The 23130-nt window shown below is 42.9% G+C and overlaps 3 protein-coding genes and 1 long non-coding RNA gene across 10 annotated transcripts in view; 2 read left to right on the top strand and 2 right to left on the bottom strand.

The window, feature by feature from the left end:
* Window positions 1–23130, bottom strand: part of LOC110969967 (NACHT, LRR and PYD domains-containing protein 12-like) — a 386884-nt gene that overhangs the window by 13886 nt on the left and 349868 nt on the right. For 2 of the 6 annotated variants that reach the window (XM_051942204.1, XM_051942200.1), the window contains 2 exons: window positions 13145–13318; window positions 11111–11284 (listed from right to left, as the gene is read on the bottom strand). In XM_051942204.1, the coding sequence (XP_051798164.1) occupies window positions 11111–11284; window positions 13145–13318 (348 nt within the window). Of the gene's footprint in view, window positions 1–7401; window positions 7493–7642; window positions 7690–10645; window positions 10812–11110; window positions 11285–13144; window positions 13319–23130 lie in introns of those variants that run through there. The other 4 variants (XR_007939127.1, XR_007939129.1, XR_007939128.1 and 1 more) reach the window with 4 other exon arrangements.
* Window positions 1–23130, top strand: part of LOC110968364 (NACHT, LRR and PYD domains-containing protein 12-like) — a 290019-nt gene that overhangs the window by 39897 nt on the left and 226992 nt on the right. The gene's annotated exons all lie outside the window — the stretch shown is intronic.
* Window positions 13392–23130, bottom strand: part of LOC110969828 (protein NLRC3-like) — a 38221-nt gene continuing 28482 nt past the window's right edge. Inside the window, exons 2-9 of the mRNA XM_051942292.1 lie at window positions 22815–22936; window positions 18413–18528; window positions 17919–18050; window positions 17728–17835; window positions 17469–17591; window positions 16753–16825; window positions 16367–16592; window positions 13392–15178 (exon numbers count right to left, since the gene is read on the bottom strand). Of these exons, the coding sequence (XP_051798252.1) occupies window positions 13392–15178; window positions 16367–16592; window positions 16753–16825; window positions 17469–17591; window positions 17728–17835; window positions 17919–18007 (2406 nt within the window). The 5' untranslated portion in view covers window positions 18008–18050; window positions 18413–18528; window positions 22815–22936. The remainder of the gene's footprint in view (window positions 15179–16366; window positions 16593–16752; window positions 16826–17468; window positions 17592–17727; window positions 17836–17918; window positions 18051–18412; window positions 18529–22814; window positions 22937–23130) is intronic.
* Window positions 19930–22025, top strand: LOC127531903 (uncharacterized). Of its 2 annotated transcripts, XR_007939138.1 has the most exons (4): window positions 19930–20723; window positions 21090–21178; window positions 21300–21399; window positions 21538–22025. It is a non-coding gene; the product is annotated as an uncharacterized LOC127531903 (long non-coding RNA). The 2 variants fall into 2 exon arrangements; XR_007939137.1 differs by having other exon boundaries at window positions 20679–21178.

Here is a 23130-nt window from a genome sequence, read left to right as displayed (position 1 = left end):
GGTCAATAACTGAGCTATTAAGGGAGACTGTATCTGCTCTGGAGCGAGAGCGGGGAACGCACCAGCAACAACAACCAGCAGTACTAAGGCCGACAACGCCAACGTCTGCTGGACCTGACCACCAACATTAGCTAGCTAACTTATGCTGCTTTCACACCCAACGTGACTTGAAGCGAAATTGTCGCGTTGGGCCCTCCGCACACGAGGACGGGCCCGTATCGTCTTGGTGTCGGCACCAAAACATGTATGTTTCGTCGTGTGCTGTTTACACATCGTATTGTACATAGGCTTAGTGCATTTACATGACCACGCAAAACCCTGTAGTACATACGCCCTGTGAAATTGCCACAAAGCACCAAAAACAGAGAATGTGCATGCGTTCCGAATGTAAACAAAAGCAGCAATGGTGGCAAACATGAACGCCACTCCTGGCACTCACAGAAAGTCAATAAATGTTGGTATAAAAGTCGTAGCAATATTTGTAGTTGCTAGAACAACAACAAAATCACCCCGGCTACCGCCATTGTTGTTGTTGTTGTGTGTGTGATTACGTGGGTTGGGGGGCGGGGAGGAGGAAGAGTGCTATGACCGTCTTTCCTGGACTCATCTATTTATACCAACTATGGCATGAAGACGAATACACAGATATTCACCTGCAGACCGATTTTCAAAAAACATGCGGAGTCATGGACAAATACGCGTCTCCGTGTGTCAATATCACCAGATCAATAGTTTATTTTACCGTAGTCTTACAAATTCGTACTCGTATAAAGACCACCCAAGTGGTCTCTCTAGTCGCGTCGCGTCCTGGCGTGTTCACACAGGGTCCAAAGCTCCAGTCGTGTAGTTCGCTCGACTCGACTGGTCGCCAATGACCTCTCCACTGATTATAGCACTCATTTACGCACAAAATTTATTTACTTCACTTCAGAAGTGAAGAAAATAACTAATTTATTGTTATAATGTGTAATGTCCAAAATGTAATATGTATTTTATACAATGTAGGCTATAATAATTTTTTCTCCCCTTTCCTCCTCTTTTTTATATGTTCCCCAGCTGAGGTTTTGAGACTATTTAATCCTTACCCTGTTCGAGGAGTACCAAGGAGGGAAACAACTGCATCAAATTAAAAAAAAAATCTCCACATATACCCATGTTTTTTTTGCCTGTCAAAAAGAAAGGAAAATGAGGTCCCAAAACCAGCAACAGAAAGGGCCCTCGAGAATGCTGGTTTAGGTGAAAAGAAAATCACTTTCCCAGGTAGGTATAACAGTCTTTCAGTTATTTAAGCAGACCCGTGGATTCTGCATTAAACAGTCTCATTAACTTGGATCTTAAAGTAGCAACTCCAGATCTAAATCTGCTCCTGTGTTGAGTTCACAACTTTATGGTGTTACAGCTCACATTTAATTTTTTGTTTCTTCCATCAGACAGATACTGTACTGCAAGTGAATTTTCAGATCAGCTGCAGGGGAACTTCCCACATCTTAAGGGATGTGGTGGTTTCCAGTTAATGAGGAGCCGAGAATCCCCCCCGGTCCAGGTCGCTGGAGCTCATTCCTTGCGGAGAGGGCGGTTACACCCCGGAGCTCCTTTTAAAAAAGGAACTAGGAGTTGGAGCAGCAACTATTTATATTAGACCACTGCAAAAAGACATTGACCTGCAGGTAATAATCTAAATGTAGCAGTGCATCCAATATGTTGATTATGATTTTCACACACACACACACTCGCACACACACCAGACTGACATCTAACACACTCATACTTGAAATTTAATTTGTGTTTCATTTGGTACGAACAATCATCTTGACAAGAACAACAGACCCAGGTCACATGTGGCCCACAGTTCAAATTTAATGTGTGGGCCACATACTAAATTTAACATCTGGCCCACATCTTTTTTGCCGCCTTAAAGTGGTGCCAACTGAATGCCACCTGTGGCCCACAGCTCAAATTTGATATGAGGGCCACATACTAAACTCAACATCTGGCCCACATTTGGTTTGCCACCTTAAAGAAGGTGCCACCTCTGCCACATCTGGGCCATGTTTGGTTCACATGCCTTATGCCAGTGCCGACTGCATGCCACCTGTGCCAGCTTCGAGCCAGATGTGGGCCACATTTCTCTGCTATGTGGAAATTATTTGATTTCGACCTCGGGTCATAGGAAGCTTGTCAAAATGTTCCATGTAAATCTGCTTAAACCTTTCTATGGTCAGTCTGTTAGTTCTCCTGGAGCAGTCCAGCAGGAGTCATCTGTGAGTCCTGCCTTGATGACTGGCATGGTGGGGAAAGCTTCAGGTGACAATCTGGAGGATGCTGTTTTGGAACCTGATGAGGGTTGGTTGTCTGGTCGTTTGAAAAACTCAGAGACCCTCAGGAATCTAAAAGGACTGCTTGGTCACTTGTCAGAGACAAAGGCTATGGAGTTTGAGCAGCTGATTCATAAATATCCAATTTTGTTTGGTGACGTGCCGTCTCGCACTGATTGGATTGAGCACGATGTTGATGTTGGTGACGCATTACCTATTCGTCAGCATTTTTATAGAGTTTCTCCAGAGAAGCGTAACTTTCTAGATGCTGAGGTGGAACATATGATCAAGAATGGCATCGCTCTGCCTTCCTCATCTAGCTGGGCATCTCCATGTCTGTTGCTGCCCAAGAGTGACAGAACACCTAGGTTTTGCTCTGATTTCCATAAGGTAAACAAGATCACAAAACCAGGCTCTTTTCCACTGCCGAGAATGGAAGATTGTGTCGATCAGGTTGGCGCAACAAAGTATGTCAGCAAATTTGATCTAGTAAAGGGATATTGGCAGGTGCCTTTGTTCAAAAGAGCACAAGAGGTGACAGCATTTATTACTCCTTCAGAGCTGTTTTCATATAAAGTTATGCCTTTTGGACTAAGGAATGCACCAGCCACCTTTCAATGGCTTAAGAACCGAGTGGCTGCTGGACTTGCTGGCTGTTCTATTTGGATGAGTTGGTGGTCTACAGTGATTCCTGGTTTTCTCACATGCAGCGGGTGAGGGCAGTATTTGATAGGCTGACCGAAGCCAAGCTCACAATAAATCTGGCAAAATGCGAGTTTGCTAGGGCCACCGTTACTTACTTGGGTCGTGATCTTGGTCAGGGGCATGTGGCTCCAGTGCGGGCTAAGGTGATGGCCATTGATCAGTTTCCACAGCCAGTGACTAAAAAAGAGCTGATGAGATTCTTAGGAATGGTGGGGTATTACAGATGTTTCTGTAGGAATTTTTCTACAGTTGTGGCACCACTTACTGACTTGTTGAGGACTAGAGCTCAGTTTGTGTGGTCAACAGTGTCAGGAGGCCTTCGAGAATGTCAAGTTTCTCTTGTGTTCAGCACCAGTGCTTATGGCTCCCTGCTTTGAGCGTCCTTTTGTGTTGCAGGTAGATGCGAGCCATGTTGGAGCTGGAGCATTGCTGATGCAGACAGATGAGCAGGGTGTGAATAAACCTGTCTGTTTTTTTTCCAAGAAGCTTAATCGCCATCAGGTGAATTATTCTGTGGTGGGAAAAGGAGGCGCTGGCTTTGATTTGGGCTCTGCAGTATTTTGCAGTCTATGTGGAGTCAGGAGTGACACCAGTAGTAGTCTATACAGACCACAACCCCCTGACCTTTCTACACACCTTGCGGTGCCCTAACCAGAGGTTGATTAGTTGGTCGCTGTTCCTGTAGTTTTACGATTTGGACATTCGACATATTAAAGGACGTGACAATGTTATTAGATGCACTGTCACGAGCTCCAGTTTTTGACTGAAGGGTGAACGTCATCTGATCATTTGATGTTACAGTTGATGTATTTTTGAATTTGCATTTTACAGGTGGAGTCGTTGCTGTGGGGACGGGGAATCAGTGGACCCCCGTCTCATGGGGGTGGGGGAGGGGGGTGACGACCCTTCTCCCATCCTGCCTGTAGTTGTGTGTGTGGTCCTCTCCCTGCAGATAGTGGAGGAGTAGGTGTGCCTGATAATCAGCCATTGGCCACACCTGGGCCCGGTGTGCGTCAGGGCCTTTATAAAGCCTTCCTGGTAATCATTCTGGCTCTGTCCTGAGATGGCCATTTGCTTTGCATTGGTATGATTTGCTTTTTTGCACCGTTCAACACTGCATACACCATCTTTCCACTCATGCACTCACCTACACTACTGCTTTTACTGATGAATCATCACATTGTTGGTTTAAGTTAATCTTTTGCCATCTAATAAAAGTTTTGACCATAATTGTTTTGTGTGCATCTTTCCTTTGTTTGTCATGGCCATGCAGCCGGTTTATGACAGTCATTGTGTGGTTTATTTTGGTTGTTCTGATTGTCTTTAAGGTTGTTTTTGTTTCAAATTGTTCAGCTTGTGGCTCATTTCGATGGTTGTGTCTCTATCTTTGGTCAGTTTATGTCTTTAGGGTTGTTCTTACTAGAAATTTTGGCCATTTTGTGCATTTCAGTATGTTTTTAAGATGAAAATGGTTTAAATCAGACTGTAAATGATCTATGAACAAAGCTCTCTGTAGAAGCCTGAGTACTGAATAGAATAAATTTGGACAACTTGGTGAATGTAAGTGAAGATTTCTGGGTCATTTTGGTCATTTTGTGTCAGAATGTGTTTAATCTTGATCAGTTTACATCTTTTGGTCCGTTTTTAAACATGTTGCATCTTTTCATGGTTTTTTTGGACTATTTTGGTCTTTTTTTTGTAATTTTGGTTATTTTGCATCAAGCTTTGGTCATTTGTGTGTCAAATCAGGTAATGTTACATCGCTTTATGTTTTTTTGTACCATTTTGGTCATTTTATGATTCATTTCATGTGTCTGTAAGGTTGTTTTTGTTTAAAGTTTCTCATATTGGTCATTTCATGTGTCTTTGTCTATTCTGTGACTCACTGGCCATTTCTGTTTCATTTTTCATCTTTTTTGATCTGTTTTGCTCATTTAATCTCATTGTAGTCATTTTTGCACCAGTTTTAAGATTGCTTTTTTCATTTTGTTGCTAATTTTTGTGCCTGGTTTTGGTCATTTTTGCTTAATTTTAGTCCCATTTTGGCCACGTCTTTTTTTTTTTTTTTATGTCCATTTCGGAATTTTATGGTATTTTTCTATCTTGGTCGGATCTTTTATGTTCCATTTGAACTGTCCCATAACATTGTTGGACCATTCAGTAGACTCTGTTTGGGTGTTTTTCTCACCACTGAAAAATTTTGTCCATATTTGTCATTTTATAGATTAGATTCAACTTGACTGTCATTGCACAGAGAACAAGTACTAAGACAGTAAATGCATTTTTTAAAAAGTCCATTGTGATGTCAGCCAGAAGAACTAACAACTGTTACCACATTCCATATTCTGAAGAAAAACATTGAAACACTTGAGAAAGTCAGTTTAACACGCAAACCTTGGAGATATTGGAGAGTTGTGGTCAAGACTTTAAGTGTGAAACTTGTGAAGACATCACAGCAAAGACTGTGACAGAAAAATGAAGCCTCCTCAGCCAGATAGGAAACATTCAGGTAAGACAGAAGTCCAGACAACGAGCTGCAACTCAGCTCCAAATAAACTCCAGTATGACATGTTAGATTGAAGTTTTCACAACACTGACAACTGAACATTTGCTCATTTTGGGGCTTATTGTGGGGTACGTTCACTTTCCCTCAGCCACACTGAGATTCAGAGCCGTTTCATTAGGGAGGGGTTGGATTTTGTTGCATGGTTGTCAGTATTGCTTCCAAAGCCACACAAGAAATTATGCAGTTTGTTGAGATGTGGATTTTCATCACATCTCTCATTTTGACCATGAAAACTGATGAAAAAAAAATCCTGAGCCATAGAAAACCATCCATTCTCTATACACCGCTTTATCCTCACAAGGGTCGCGGGGGGTGCTGGAGCCTATCTCAGCTGACTCGGGCGAAGGCAGGGGACACCCTGGGCAGGTCACCAGTCTGTCACAGGGCGACATATACAGACGAACAATGTGTGTGTGTGTGTGTGTGTGTGTGTGTGTGTGTGTGTGTGTGTGTGTGTGTGTGTGTGTGTGTGTGTGTGTGTGTGTGTGTGTGTGTGTGTGTGTGTGTGTGTGCCATCTCTCAATTGGACAGAGATTTGTCCAAGAAGTCTAAGTGTGTTTTAATGGATTGATGGAAACAAAGCAGCACATTCAAGCGGGACAGTCATGGAGAGACTCATGGCGGCCATCTCTCAATTGTCCTTCGACCTTCAAAAAATTCCTGGATCCAGACGGTGATTCAGATCACCTCCAAAATCTAATCGATTCTTACTCTTGTTCTTCCGGACATCCTGTAAAAATTTGGTGAAAATCCGTCCATGACTTTTTGAGTTATGCTGTTAACAGACAGACAGACAGACAGACAGACAAACAAACTCCGGTGATTACATAACCTCCTGGCGGAGGTAATTAGTGAAAGGAGTAAAGAAAATAAAATTTAGAATCTGATATTTTACATTTAAATTTATACCTGTTCTTATCTTTCTGTTCCATGTTGAGTATAAAGCAGATGAATAATAACCAGCTGATATAATGTATGTTTGTAATGAAGAACTCAGAGTCAGGATTTTTAGCCACAGCCCTTTATTCTTCTCCATCACACACAAGATGAAGGAAGTTCTCATTTCATCACTAGAACAGGACTTAAACACTCAAATCAGGATCAAGTCTGGCTGCACAAAAACATGATTTTCACTGGACAATAATGTGTGAAAGTCTGTCAGCAGTTTGTAGATTCACTGCTTCCTCTCTCATTTCACACTTTGTGCAGCTCAAATGCAAGTTTACAAGGAATCATTTAGAAGGATTTGACAAAGAAACACATTTAATCCATGAATGTGAAAACATGTTTGTGAGGGACAGAGTCATGGAGAGACTCAACTATCTGTTCAACACTGTTTCTCTACCAGGAGGAGACTCTGGAGACTCAACTCAGCACAGAAACACTGAGGAACCAGACCTGGACCTCCAGATCCCAAATCCAGGATAGAGAGGTTCAGTGAATGTGGTGTTGAAGGTGTGGAGGTGGATCAGAGAGTCAGAGGAGACTCTGTAGAAGGACAGAGTTCCAGCAGGAACGTCCACATAAACTGAAACTCTGTCAGAATCTGAGGAGGAACTGATGGATGTTTGACTCTTATTGTGTCTGACATAGTAAACACCACAATCATCAGAACAGATCAGACTCCAGGACTGATCATTATATCCAAACCTACAGTCATCACTGCGTCCTTTCCTTCTGATTCCTCTGTAACTCACTGACATATGAACCTCTCCTCTCCACTCCACCTCCCAGTAACAGCGACCAGTCAGACCAGTTTCACACAGCAGCTGAGGCCTGTAGTCAAACCTGTCTGGATGATCAGGATACGGCTGATCCTCCTCCACATGTGTCACCTTCCTGTTGTTGTCAGACAGTTTGAGGTTTCTGTTTGTTGTGTTTGTGTCGACTGTGAGTTGACAGGAATCTGATGGAGAGAACAAACACAACACAGCTGCAGTTATTGATGGATCATGTGATCAGTATTAAAGCTTTGATGATGACCTCAGAGACATGATAGTTTGAAGATGCTTGAATGTGCTGCTTTGTTTCCATCAATCCATTAAAACAAACTTACACTTCCTCAGACCTGGTGTCAACCATCGGACTCCAGCAGGCGTCACCCTGAAAGGAGGAGGACGGTCAGAGCAGCAGCGACTCTTTCAGCAGCACACATGGACGTTACATGGCTCTCACACTGTTCCACTGATAAAGGACCAGTCCAACATGGAGACACAGACACCTGAATGCAGCATCTCTAAAGTCCTGTCCTGTGCTCATCACGTTCCAGCTCAGTTTACACTCATTATTCAGCTTTACTCATTTATGCTTCCTCGTTTCATCGAGCTTGGTTAACATTTATCCTGCTTCCTGTCTTTGAGCTAAGCTAGGTGTAAAAAGAATTTTACAGCAGCGTTCTTGCACACCAGGTTGCACTCTCTCTCTCATGTGACTGACATGATCACCCCTCATGACACCTCAGCCAGCAACCAATCAGATCAAACGGCTTTTAGCAGAGTAATTAACCACGCCTGACGCACGTCAGCGGGGTTACTGCATTCGGTGCGGTATCTGCCTGGGTAAGTATGTATGTGGGTATGTATGTATGTATGTATGTATGTGTGTATGTCTGGTCCAATATCTCTGCAACTGCTGAAGTCAGGATAATCAAACTTGGCACTGAAGATCAGTCTAAGGTCCCCTGCTCAGTTGTGGAGTTACAGGTCAGCAGATCAAGTAGGAAGGGATATACGTAGGATGATCAAAATTGATACAGAGTATCATGCATGGTCGTGGTTCTGCCCTCTAGTGGGGGCTCATCTAGTTGACTATGGGAGACGCCAGCGTGTCGTCATTTGCTATGGTCACGTGGTACAAGACTGCTACTGGTTGGCAAGAACCGGCAGTAACATAACGGCTTGCTACGAGAACGGTATCGGGTTTGAAACAAATACGTAAAGTTATTGCTTTTCATGAATGAAATTGCACATGTATTTACCACAATGGTAATAGCGTGTGTAGTTGTTGGTTGTACGAAGCGTTTTGAGAAGGGATCAGGCTTGAAATTTCACCGAATACTGATGTCAGGAGAGAGAAGACGGCGGTGGCTTCAGCCATCAACAGGAAAAATTGTACCCCAGAAAAGCAGCAGAGATCATGTTTGTGGCTCCCACTTTTCTTCAGGTAAACTATTCAACAGTTTAGCATGTTTAGTATGTCCAACTTTGAGCTTATTTACCAAAAGATATTGATTTACTGTTGCATCCTTCGCGTGAAGCGATCTCTACACTTTCGGTTTGGTTCAGTGTTGTCATGTGTTACCGATCACTTTTTAGGCGATGAAAGTATACTAAAGTCGAATGAAGCATATTCAGTAGCATCTCCTTAAGCCAGCAGCCTCCTATTTGTAACCACATTTTTTTCTGTATGCGTCTAGCGATCGTTTTTTAGAATTGTCCTATTTTCGATCACCAATGCTGTGGGTCTGTTACTGTTACATAGAAGCTATACTGCAGACAAAAAATACAGCAACTTCTTGACGTTTCTTTGACATCTTGTTGAAGATTAACAGAAGACATATTATTTTTAATTCATAATTATATATTTTTGGGTGGGTGAACTGCCCAGCGGTGTCAATCAAGTAAAAATAAATGTCGGTGAAGGAAATGTCCGGCCACAATGAAGGATCGTCAACCCGCCCAGTCTTCAAATTGTAGGGATCTGGCAAGGTTTTACTGTTTCCCTGATATCTCAGCTTACCCACGTATATTTGTCGGGCCTCAGGTGATAAGGATTGAGCATAATTGGACAATTTCACGGAAGGATAGTTCGCATTGTTATCATCAGCCATTGTTCCTCTGGTTCCTCTTGCCAACCAGCGTGGTAATCACGTGACTTCGTGACGTCACTGTTTGTAAACACTGGCGTCTCCCATAGTGGAGAGGAGGTCGGACATACCAAGGCTGTGGGAAATGCAGAGCTGCACAGAATATGTATGGTTGGAGTTGTGTGCGTTCTTTAAATGTGTGTGTTGTAAACAATGATTGTTTGTTTAGAGTCGTATTACTGTGTTGGAGTTTAAATTCATTACCGGCTGTAACTTTGTTAGCTTGTGTATTTATTTAGACTGTTGGGCTTGGCTGTAGAGCAGTTGTCATTTCATTGATGTTACGAAAACCATAAAAAGGGAGATGATTCCACTGTTAAAAATTTGCTTTGTTCTCCATATAGAACCACACACATTACAACTTCTACTGAAGGTTACTTGTGAGGTAGTGCTCAATAAAGACGTCAAAATACAGTGGGATCTCCTCGTGTTTCTGACCGAACACACTGCAGTGGAACAGCACATATAACCATCTCAACACTGGATAGTGATAAGATCCTGAAATCACTGTAACACTAGGCTAACAATTTACCCCTTCCTGAAGTCATTATGCAAAGTTCAGCAAGCAGTTTCTACTGCTTCCAATTGTTGTGCAAAGTTAGGCTAACAGTTGACTCTGCTTCCAGTCTTTATGCTAAGCGAATGTTAACGACCCACTTTCATCAGCTTCTGAACCGTAGTTGGACAGCTAGCTCACTGAGCTTAGTGTGGCATGCTGTTGGTTAACGAATTGTATTCAGAGTCCGGACCAACTCTGCAGTGGAGAACGATGAACTTTATTCAAGCTCTGCAGAACACCATAGTCACTTTTTTCCATCCTACACTCCTGAAAATATTGGGATTGTTATTTTGATTACTGTTGCTTATTGTCGCTCTACTGTATGATACATGCTGCTGTAACATGGGAAATTTCCCCAGACAAGGGGAGTAATGAAGGTAATCTCTAATCTTACACACACTCAGCTTCTCCAGAACACACTTGGATCTACTTCTCTGTTTGAACCAGAACATGCGCCGTGACTGCAGCTGCACCGTACACATCACCCTTCTTCAGCTTCACTGTTCTTCTTTCTTCCTACCACTGCAGCACTTTCTCTGACGTCTCACACACCCTGAAACCTACCAATGGAAAAAGGCAGGCTTGGCCTGCAACACTAGGATGATAGTTTCCTGAGAATGTCTGTCTGTCTGTACCTGAGAGTTTCCAGTCTACAGTGTGGATCCTCCACTTTATCCCTCAGCATCTTCTCTCCTGAGTCTCCTGGATGGTTGTAGCTCAGGTCCAGCTCTCTCAGATTTGAGGTCTTCAAGCTCAGAGCTGAGGCCAGAGAAGCACAGCCTTCCTCTGTGACCAGACAGCCTGCACACACAAAACAACACAAACCTAACGGACAACACTTGGCTGCATGTTTCTCACTCTTTCCTTTCTTCTTTGTTTTTCAGATACATTTTGCTGTACTTTTCATGCGTCTCAATCAAATCAACAATCTCAACAATGATTAGTGGGATTTAATCATGTCAAAAATAAACCCTGACAAAGTCCTGCACAAGTTCAGTAAAAGTTCATTTGATGAATCCCATCAGCAGAAATGACTCTACTCAGGTTAGCTGTTTATCCACCGATAGACATCACATCAGTTTGAAAGTGTGAGTCCTGACCTGAGAGCTTCCAGTTTACAGTGTGGACTCTCCAGTCCAGCAGAAAGACTCTTCACTCCTGAATCCTGCAGGTTGTTGTTACTCAGGTCCAGCTCTGTCACATTGGAGGACTGGGAGCTGAGGACTGAGGACAGAGCTCCACAGCTTCTCTCTGACAGATTACAGTTATTAAGTCTGAAGAGACAAAGAGAAGAAAAGAAGTAAAACATTAAGTACAGTATTTTCTGTCCTGCTTAAAAGACAGCAGTGTATTTAACAACAGATACGTCCTACTATGTCCAGAATACAGCAGCGCTGAGGACAGTCCTCTGCAATGTTATTTAAATGTGAAAATGATTCAACATGTATCACATTACAGTAATCTGACTACTTTGAATCTAAGCAGTAAAGTATTTGATCTGATTCAAAAATAAACTGACAGTTTAGATTTCCTAAATGAAGAATACAGTCCAAACAGCAAGAAATGAACCCAATAAAGTTCAGTACATCTTTCATTACTGTCATCAGAAGGTTGGATTTTTTCACTACTTTCTGCGTCCACCTTTATTTTTGATGACACATTTAATCCTCCTTAGCATGAAGAAACCACATTTCTGCAGAGATGTTCCACCACCGGTTACATCTCTGATGTTGTTACAGAACAAACGTCTTCTGATCTCCAGTCCTTGTTCTTCAGGTTCCTTCACTTATACTTTTGCTGTTGAGACTCATGCTTTGGTTTTTACTGACACATGAATTCCACTGGAACCAAACTAAGGATCTCCAAACTCATGTGTTTAAACTCTTTATCTCCACTTTTGATGAAGTCTGGACTCCTCATAGCGTCAGTGAGCTGGACTCTTCATTCTCTCTCAGTCTCAGGAGACATTCTGCTGTCCAGTGATTGGCTCTCAGTCCCTACAGTCTGAAAGGAACCAACAACCTTTTAACAGCCTCACATCTGAAAAAGGTCATAGGGTCCCTATGAGGGTGTAGCTCCTCTTCAGGGAGAGCAGAGAGACCATGAACTTCACCACAGGTGGGATGGATGTTCTATCTTTCACCAAGACTTCAGTTGATGGGACTCAGCCATCAGCAGGAGGAAGACTGGACTGACCTTACCCACAGACCAGAGGACATGAGGACACTGCTTTATCAACAGCCATGATGACTGCAGGGCTGATGCTTCACTACATCATTTCTGACACACCTGGAGTCCTGGAAGCTGCTGTTCCAAGAAGTCTTTCCAAAAATCTTCATCCAGTATCTGAGTATGTTGTCATGTTCTTCAACCCAAAATCTCAGTTCCTCATAAACCACCTGAGGTAGGGACATGTCATGCCGCCCAGTGAAGACAGAGTTGGGAGTGATGGGATTAGAGTTCACAACATCTGAGGAGGTGAACGCAAGAGGATCTGAACCGAGGATCCCTTTGATCTCAGTGGAGACAGAAGACAACACTGCTTCAGTGGCTGTTTGGGCTCCAATGGTGAGAAGGAATTGGAACTGAACCTCAAATCAGAATGTAAGCAACAGTCCAACTGTCCACCAGCTGAACTCAGTGCAGTAACTGCACTGAGTTCAGTCAGTGAACAAACTGAAAGTTCTACAGTTTCATTTATCAAATGCTTTGATTCAAAGAGACAAACATCTAAGAGTAGAAACAAAACAAGCAAGGATCTAGTCAGGAGGAACCAACCTGGAGAAGATCCATAAAACAAGTTCAAGTGTGAACATGAAATGTTTGTTCTGGTGTTTCATTTTCATCAACGTCGATCTGAAACATTCTATTTTGTAAAACAGTGGAAACTAAAACAGAACCTGGAACCAAGATTTCACAGGTTCTTACAGGTTCTGGTTCTGTGATGCAGGTTACAGCTTGTTCAGTTCCTGTAGTGGAAGAGGCCTCATGAAGCGAAACTAGTGCTAAATGTCAATAACAGAACTAATCTGAGCCACACAAATACAGAAAACCTCCCACCTCAGCTGTTCTACTCATCATAAATAAAAACACATTTAAATGGTCATCAGTTGAACAGGTTGATGAGTCCTGACCTGAGAGCTTCCAGTTTACAGTGTGGACTCTTCAGTCCAGCAGAAAGACTCTCCACTCCTGAATCCTGCAGGTTGTTGTTAGTCAGGTCCAGCTCTGTCACACTGGAGGACTGGGAGCTGAGGACTGAGGACAGAGCTCCACAGCTTCTCTCTGACAGATTACAGCCACTCAGTCTGAAGAGACAAAAATCAGATTATACTGATCAAACAGCAGCAAAATGAAAAAGTATCTTCAGTCTCCAACTACTTACACAACTTTCTTGGAGGCTTTGACCACTGGCAGCAGCCTCAGAAGAGCCTCCTCTGAAGCAGAGTATTTCTTCAGGTCAAACACGTCCAGATCTTCTCCTGATGACAGTAAGATGAAGACCAGAGCTGACCACTGAGCAGGAGACAGTTCATCTGTGGACAGACGTCCTGATCTCAGGGACTGTTGGATCTCCTCCACTAGAGAAACATCCTTCAGTTCATTCAGACAGTGGAACAGATTTATGCTTCTCTCTACAGACACATTCTCACTGATCCTCTCCTTGATGTACTTCACTGTTTTCTCATTGGTCTGTGAGCTACTTCTTGTCTGTGTTAGCAGGCCTCGTAGGAGATTCTGATTGGTCGGCAGTGAAAGACCCAGGAGGAAGCGCAGGAACAAGTCCAGGTGTCCGTTTGGACTCTGTAAGGCCTCATCCACAGCTCTCTGGTAGAAACCTGTTGGATCAGGTGTGTTAGAGGCAGTTTGTTCTTTTTCGAGCAGGTTGATTCCAGAGTTGATGAAGGTCTGATGGACATGAAGAGCAGCCAGAAACTCCTGAATGCTCAGATGGATGAAGCAGAACACCTTGTCCTGGTACAGTCCTCTCTCCTCTTTAAAGATCTGTGTGAACACTCCTGAGTACACTGAGGCTGCTTCCAGATCGATGCCACACTCTGTCAGGTCGGACTCATAGAAGATCAGGTTTCCTCTCTGCAGCTGATTAAAAGCCAGTTTTCCCAGAGACTCAACCATCCTCCTGCTCTCTGGACTCCAGTGTGGCTCTGTCTCAGCTCCTCCATCATACTTGACCTTCTTGACTTTGGCCTGAACCACCAGATGGTGGATGAACATCTCAGTCAGGGTTCTGGGCAGATCTCCTCCCTCTCTGGTTCTCAGCAGCTCCTCCAGAACTGTAGCAGTGATCCAGCAGAACACTGGGATGTGGCACATGATGTGGAGGCTTCGTGACTTCTTCATGTGGGAGATGATGCTGCTGGCCTGCTTCTTATCTCTGAATCTCTTCCAGATGTACTCCTCCTTCTGTGGGTCGGTGAAGCCTCTGACCTCCGTCACCATGTCCACACAGTCAGAAGGGATCTGATTGGCTGCTGCAGGTCGTGTGGTTATCCAGAGGCGAGCAGAGGGAAGCAGCTTCCCCCTGATCAGGTTTGTCAGCAGCACATCCATTGAGGTGGACTCTCTAACATCAGTCAGGACCTGATTTTTCTTGAAGTCCAGAGGAAGGCGACACTCATCCAACCCATCAAAGATCAACACAACCTGGAAGTCTTCAAACCTGCAGATTCCTGCTGCTTTGGTTTCACCGAAGAAGTGATGAACAAGTTCCACCAAGCTGAACTTTCTCTCTTTCAGCACATTCAGCTCTCTGAAAGTCAGTGGAAACATGAAGTGGATGTCCTGGTTGCTTTTGTCTTCAGCCCAGTCCAGAGTCAACTTCTGTGTTAACACTGTTTTCCCGATGCCAGCCACTCCCAGTGTCATCACTGTTCTGATTGGTCCATCTCTTCCAGGTGAGCCTTTAAAGATGTCTTCTGCTCTGATGCTTGTTTCTGCTATGTCTGCTTTCCTGAATGCTGCTTCAATCTGTCTGACCTCATGTTCATCATTGACCTCTGCAGTCCCTCCCTCTGTGATGTACAGCTCTGTGTAGATCTCATTCAGGAGGGTCGGCTGTCCTGCTTTAGTGATGCCCTCAAACACTCTCTGGAACTTCTTCTTCAGTCCACATTTAAGTTCATGTCCACAAACTCCAGCAGGAAGTTCTGAATGAAAACACAAGAAAGAAAGAGTGAAGTAGAAGTAACCTGGATACCCTTTACGCGCCAGAGTTTTTTCAATGAAATATTCAGTTTTGATATCAATTTTTTCAAAAGGTTGTGACTTGAAAATGGTTAGAGATAAAGGCAAACTGTAAATGAGAAAAATCATCAGTATGACCCAAAGTTTGTGATGGGAGTAAATTCACTCATCTAATTTGCATATTATGACGTTACCAGGCGGCGGACATACAGTATGGGTTACTTAACTTTCTTGATGTTTATCGATCAATATGGCATTGTTTGGCTCAAAATTTGTCAGATCCCTGTCTCCACGATAACCAACAGGCTCATCAAAATGTCTGATCCACTTGTGATACTCTTCCTCATCTGTCAAGCAAACCCAGCCATCATCATCATCATTTACGACGGGGCCGTGAACGCCACTGCAGCCTCCACTGTTATTATCAGTGCATTTTCTTCCGCGTCTGCTGCTATTTCAACGTTTTTTTGTATCCCCGCTATCCACCTTACCATTAGGAGTGTTTTGACCACCCCTGCTACACCCACCATGACTCCTCCTGAGACCCTGAACATGGTGAAGCAAAGCATCGGCTCCAGTATGTGCTGCTTGTGGACTGTCATGGCGCACCGACCCGCTGGCATTACGCACAGACGCAGCGTCACTTTCTGTCTCACTGGATGACTGAACATCTTCATCAGAGGGTGAATATTCCTCTTCAGAATTTGAGTACTTGATAAAGTACTTTGTCAGCATTGACCAGACCTCGCGGTATGGTGAGTTTTCTTGCTCTATAATGCGCCGTCTTGCACTCTGTTACGCTTCGACTACAAGTCTCGTCTCCTCGGTTTTCAAACTCTATAAACTCCAAAACTTTGAATGAAAACACGCCCACAAACGATGCTCAGATTGAAGTTCCAGATGTCCCCCATCTCCTGGTATAAAGTAGTAACTACATTAGGCACTATATTTGAATCTATGGCTTGTTATGTTCAGCAATGTTGCTTGTCGCAATATTGCAACTTTGGCGCTTAAAGGGTTAAAGCACCAAAGTAGCAATAAAGTGAAGGTGACAGTTTGTCCGCCTAAAGACTGATTGTGTGAAGATATTGTGAAACTTTAGTAAATGTCCTGTTGATCAACAGCTTCAGTCTTTACACAAATCTTCTTACTGCTCTGCAGACAGTCAGCCAGCTTCTCCTGCTTCATCCTCCTCAGGAACAACACTGTGATCTGCTGAAACATCTCTCTGCTGCTCCTCTGCTCTTCATCATCACCCTCCAACTCCTCCTCATCCTCCCTCTGACTCTCTGAGCATTCTGGGTAATCTGGATTCACAACCTTCTGCATCTTCTTCAGTTCCTTTTTCACAAAAGTCACCATGTTGTACTCCAGCAGCTGGAACAGAGAAATGTGTCAATGAGTCCATCAGAGTCAAATCATGGAGCCAAACATCAGATCCATGTTGGACACACTGACAGTCCACTAGTCTACAAAGAGCAGCATGGAGATGCCTGAACACAACACGTGGAGAACAACTTGTTGTCCATGACCTCACCATGAATATGGAGTCCAGGTGATGCTGCTGGACAGACTGAGCTCTGGGAACCTCTGAGTTCTGCTGCTCCACTCTGTGGATCAACATCAACAGTTAACTCTCACTTTATCACACTGAGACAAACACAAGCTGAAGGTCTATGGTGTTCATTAGAGATTCCAACATTAGTCTGTTTTCCACTGCAGGAACTTTCTCTTCGTTTTGGCTCATCATCAATCTTTTTCTGACCACAGGAACCGTCCCTGTAGAACCTCTTTCAGAACTGTTTATAGGAGTAAAAAAGTTCCTGCTCCAGGGTTGGAACTTCTGAGAGAACCTGGAAAACTGCTCTGTAGGTCTTGATGCTGACTGATTTAATTCAGAGAGGACAACAAGAACCATTTTTCTGTCCTCTCCATCCTCGCCCACCATCAGTCGTCTCCATCAGCAATGTAGAGTTCACTCTATAGACTAACATGTAGGCTAACATGTCGGCTAACATGCTGGCTAACATGGCTTATATGATCACAGAACTGGAGTTTTGTCCAGAAAAACTATTTCTTGATATTTTAGTGAACTCAGAGTTCTTGCTGTGATCCACCTGGTTCTGTTTTTAATGTCTCTGTGAATGATGTTCACGTTTTTAGCATCACATCTTCAAAACATTTGTTCTGTTTGATGAGGAGTCAATCTGCTGTCAAATTAGCAGCTCTGAAACCTTGCTCTGAACATCTTACCCCTCTGCAGCAGGACTTGGTTCTAATTTAAAATAGATAGGATCATCCTTAGACTTGTTGCTCTTGAAGGACACACAGCTGGATGAAGGTTCAGGTCCAGAGGACTCTGGACTCTGATGGATGCTGGTAAATAGAGAGAATGATCACCAGGAAGGAAAGAATATGTAGCAGAGTTTCAGAGTAATTTAATGATGGAACATATTTGGAGCAATGACAGAACATTTGACACAACAGTCAGTAGTTTGATTTCACAGCTTACCCCTCTGCAGCAGGAACTTGATGATCTTTAAAGTTAATGAGGCGACGCTTAGACTGGTCACTCTTAAAGGAGACACAGATGGATCCAGGTCCAGGTCCAGGTGGATTCCTGTCAATAATGATGCAGCAGTGATGTGATGCTGAGCTCTGACATGCAGCAGAGTCCTGGACAGTTAGAGATGGTGGTCTCACCTCTGAGCTTTGCTCTGGTTCTCCTGTTCCCCACACAGAGAGCTTTTAGAGGGAGGGACTCCCTCCTCTCTGTCCTCACACTCATCCATGATGCTCAACTCACAGCAGCTCACACACACTTTCAACCTTCACCTGCACAGGAAACAATCATTGATCCACTCAAATCCTCTTGAAAAAGATCAGCTGCTGCACTTCTACTATCAGTCCAGCAGATGGAGTCATGGAGCTGCAGAGACTCACCCACAAACCCAGTCAAAAGGACAAAAATAACAGAAACATCAGCAGCTCATCAAACTGACTCAAGTCAATCAATAATCTCATAGAAATATTGACTGACTGCAGTCAATCAATAACCTAATAATCATATTGATCCATGTTTAAACAGCAATCATCCAAAGTTTGTGCTGAAATAAGAAGTGAACATGTAGAAAATCACAGAACAGAAACAAACAGCAACATTACTGAAGTTAAAGCAGCAAACAAAGCAAACTTACACTTTATCCAAAGCACTGAAGAAAAAGAAGAAGAAGAAGAAGAAGAAGAAAGTTTCCAGTCAACTCCTGGACGCTCAGACAGGTGATCTGTTTCCTGGAACCAGTCAGGACTCCACCTATAAAGAAGCAGCAGACTTTCACAATAAGAGCACATTTTACAGGCTGATTCCCACTCATTTCATGTGACGGATTATTTCATCATTCAACCTTTTTCATGTCACTCAACATCCAACACAACTTCTACAAACCCTGTGCTTCATGAAACCAGAAGCTCCCATCAGGCTGCAAATCCCTGACAGTTAATATTCCCTAGAATGGAATCACTGGGACAGAACCAACATCAGCAGAGATCACACTAATTTCCCTCAACATGTCTGCTCTCAATCTAATTTAATGCTACATTTAAGAAACATCCGAACATTTCTAGCATTTGGTTTCTTCAAAGTGTATCAGGTGAACTTTATTTCACTTTAAAGCTATTTAATATTAATATATGATATTTACTGATAAAACCCATTGATTTCAGCATCCGTTTGAGAACTCCTGCTGGTTGGGAACACCCCAACATGTCTGAAGATTTGGTTTAAATTTATATACAGAGTCAAAGTCACAACAAATGATGTGAAATAACCCCCCCCCCCCAAAAAAAAATGCAAAAATCACAAGAAAAAGGTGCAAAATCCACTGCATGAAAGGAGGGATTTTCGACAGTTAACGGCACTGAAAATTTCCGTGGAATTTCAACTTAACGGCAGTAAACAGCAATTTGCAGGAAGCACAAAAAACTACTGAGAATTGTCAGAAATTGAGATGGACGGCTGATCTCCAAGGGAGGGAGCTTTCTCGTCTCAATGAAAATGCTGTGAGCTATACAAATGCAAATCAGACTTATGGGTGTGTGTCTGTGATGGGAGGGTTGGTGGGTGTGGAGGGTGTAAGGTAGGGGGGTGGGGGTGGGGGTTGACTTTTCACACTAGCGCTAGTTTTTATAGAAAAAGGGACCCTACACAAACAAAATTATGAAGTTTATAATTTATTTGAATCAGGGTTCATACAGCTTTTATAAAGGTAAAACCAAAGTTCACCACAGGCACTTAACACTGTCAAAATCCTAAACATCAATCACCATGCAGAGCAGCATGATTACAGTCACATTTTCTCTTGTGTTGCTTAACTGTACAGTGGATGTGTTCACCACACATCTGACAGCAATGCCCTCAACAGGGAGAAATGATGACATGAGGTGTCTGTTTCCCTCAAGTTCCAAATTTCTACTGACTTTCCATAAAAAAAAAAAGTCTGTTGGGATGGGGATGAAGCCTGGAAATTCCTGCAATTACGTGCCTATATATAGTACTCTCTGACCTGACATTAATAGCTATGAACTGCTTCATAATGGCTGGTCGTGGTTCTGTCAGAGGTTCAAGGATGGATTCTAAAACACACCACCCAGCATGTACGTACATATGCTGACCTTTCTGCTTGAGATCCATCATTCAAATATGTTACAAGTCTGCATGAAATGGGAAAATGAGCAACTGTAGTTACAGTGTTCAGGGTACATCTGATGATACATTGTCAACATTGCATGCACACTACCAGACTAAAGTTTGGACACACCTTCTCATTCAATGGTTTTTAGTTTATTTGTATTGTTTCTAGATTGTAGATTAATACTGAATATTAACACTTCTTTTATTTACAACATAATTTCATATGTATATATGCACTGAATGAGAAGGTGTGTCCAAACATTTGACTGGTGGTGTAGATCAAGCTCATCCAAGATGATATGACAGCCACATCACTGTAAGGGGCAAAGCCTTTTCTTCTCTTGATCAAAGAAGTTCATCTTGCAGGCACAGAGAAAATCTGTTGGCCTGGAGAAGTCTGCTACTTTCAGAAATGCTGCGTCACTGACGTCATCACGTTAGAGTTACTCGTCCAATCACACGCGTTGTCTCGCAAGAGCCGCGCAACACACAAATGGACAAAGAAGTCGTCTTTCTTACGCGAGTTTCTACAATGGCGGCTCGGTATCGGCAGTCCGACTCACTACAGGCTCCTCGCATGGAACAGCCTGGACATGACCGACTGGTTCCAGTCATACCAGCGACAGACACTGAGAAGAAATTGTTGTGCGTTATCAGCAGGCTGTCTGCCAGAGAGCACCGCTGGAGGAGAAGGAGCAGAAGCTGGAGCGGTGTCTGAGCTGCACGAGAGGATGTCCGCCATGGAAGCTCAAATAAACACTTTCTCCAGTGGCGAGGAAATTTAGTGGAAAAGAGGAGAGCATGGTCCTAAAATTGTGGTAAGGATATATTGCATTTGTGGGATATTTTTTAGTTATTTTTGGTAAAATTTTCAGAATTGGTAACGTTAAGCAGTGACATCGTCCTCCATCTTTGTGACTTTTTTTGCCGTTTTGTAGTTTTAGGAACACAGGTAAGACTGTTTATTCTTTTTTTTCTTTTTTGTGAGAAATAATGTTTACTGTAAGCATGTATAATAATTTGTCAGCTGAATGCACACTATTGTTGTACTGTAGATTGTAAACCATTCATCCATTCATTCAAATTGTGTCTGCTAATTTCAAACTGTTTTAAATGACTTTACAGTTGACTCTACCGTTATTCTGCTGTGAGTAGAAAATGAATGTTCTGATTTATTTTCACAGACTGGGCTCGCCTCACAATGAGGCAGTCAGGACATATTTAGTTAAAACTTTGGCTGCAAGTCCAGATGTGGAGGCAGATGCCTTTCTATGTAAGTATCCTGTATAAAAATTTTACAAGTTATCAACAGCAACAAAAGCTAACAAACTGAAAACAGCAGGAAATAATAATATTAATATAGCTAATAACGGCTTCATTTAACTGTTTTCCAGCTGCTTGTAAAAAGCATTTTGAAACTCAACGGTGAAACTACTGGCGAATCAGGCGGAGGCCATGAAGTCTTCTGCCCGGAGTCGCCAGAGAAGAAAGAGTGTAAGAGATATTAGTTTGATTCATTCCATTGTGTGTTGTAAATAAAATGTGGTTAGAATAGTATTGCTGGTCTCTATGATATTATTTTTCTGTTACATTAGTAAATGTATTGATTTCCTGTACTGATTGTCTTCACAGCTGCTGGATGCCAGGAAGATGGTCCTTGCTCCAGATAAAGAGGACTTATGGAAGGGCATCACAGCTGACATGTCAGATGAGGAGGATGGCAGCGTTGACGGGGTGTGTGGATGGATAGTACGCCATCCTTCCGCAGCCAGGACTTATCCAACCTGTGTGCTGCCCTACAAGCAAGGCTTGAGGCTGATGTAAGGAACACAGCTGCACATCACAGGCGATTTCACAGTGGACAGCCGTCTGACAGACTGAAGCCACATAAGTATGACACAGCAGCAGCAAAGAGACATTTTAAGAGAGACCTAATGCCTGAGACCAGCTCGGAGGTGAACTGGTCCGTTTTTTAGGTTTAAATTTGTTTTGAAATGTGTCATTTTTTGTAAATTTTCTTTCCTTTTTTAAAAAAGAACAGTTTATCTTGTTGTAATTTTAATTTTGGATTTTTGGAACTCTTGCAATCTATACTGTTCAATAAAGCTCTTGTTTTTCAACATTATCAACATGTCATATTTTTTCCCTCCCAATAAATTTTATGATTGTAGGATAGCTCATTGGTTAACAATAACAAGTATGTAGGTTAACTAATTTTTACACTTTATATGACCTGTATTTATTAGTGTTGTTAATAATAATAATAATAACAATTATTATTATTACTATGAGCAGGGGTGAGGAGGTGGGGGATGGGGGGAGGGATTTCATGGCCCAGGGGTTGACCAATAGCAACAGATGTATCAACCAATCATGACACAGTATTTTTCTGCAGCCATGTCTTGCTTCATCCAATCGGTGTCCTGAGTCACCGGAGACAGGCAGGCTAGATGCTAATTCATTGTTACACCTCTGCCTTGCCCTAGGTGTGACGTATCACTCCCCCCTTGCCCCACACACCCAATCCCCTACCCCACAAACATGTTCTGTTTAAGGCCAATCTCAGCCCGTGCTGACTGGTTGTTCACAGCCTGGGAACAGCCAAGAACGGTGGAGAACTAGGTAGGTTTTCCGGAATTCACAGGGTCGATATGGCTTTTCATGCAGTGTTGGTTGCTAAGACTTGTGGTAGGCAACATGAAATGTATACACCTTTTCTCATTGTGTTTTGAACCATGTTTTTTATTCTGAAATGTCCAGTCCTCAGTCTGATGGGATGTCTGTGTCCTCTGGAAGAAAACTTCTTTCTGTCTGCACACTTGCTTTTAAAGACACTGATCCTCATGTTTGTGATTGTTGGTGATGAAGGAGGAACCTCGGAGACTGCAATCAATCAAAGTTCTACTTACTCAGCTTCTTCCCACCAGTACAGATCTCTGCTGTCTGGGTTTGAGCAGAAACACAAAAAATCCTGGGCTGCTTCTCCGTCACCGGTCCTCTGTGTCTGCAGGTCGTCGTCACTCTGAAACACCTCAAACACATCAAAGAGCTCCTTTATTGGACCTGATTATCACAAAACATTCACCTGCAGCTCCTTCTTGCTTCCACTCCCTTAGAAAGAACTAAAAACTGATAAATCTGACCTGTCAATGTTTTCTCTATTTGGAATATGGACATTAATGCTGTTAATGCCTTCAGTTTGATTCATGTCCTTGCTATAATTAA

This window comes from Acanthochromis polyacanthus, chromosome 22, assembly GCF_021347895.1.
Source record: "Acanthochromis polyacanthus isolate Apoly-LR-REF ecotype Palm Island chromosome 22, KAUST_Apoly_ChrSc, whole genome shotgun sequence".
Taxonomy (NCBI): domain Eukaryota; kingdom Metazoa; phylum Chordata; class Actinopteri; family Pomacentridae; genus Acanthochromis; species Acanthochromis polyacanthus.
Note: the sequence above shows the minus strand (reverse complement) of the source record. Positions and strands in the feature narration are given on the sequence as shown.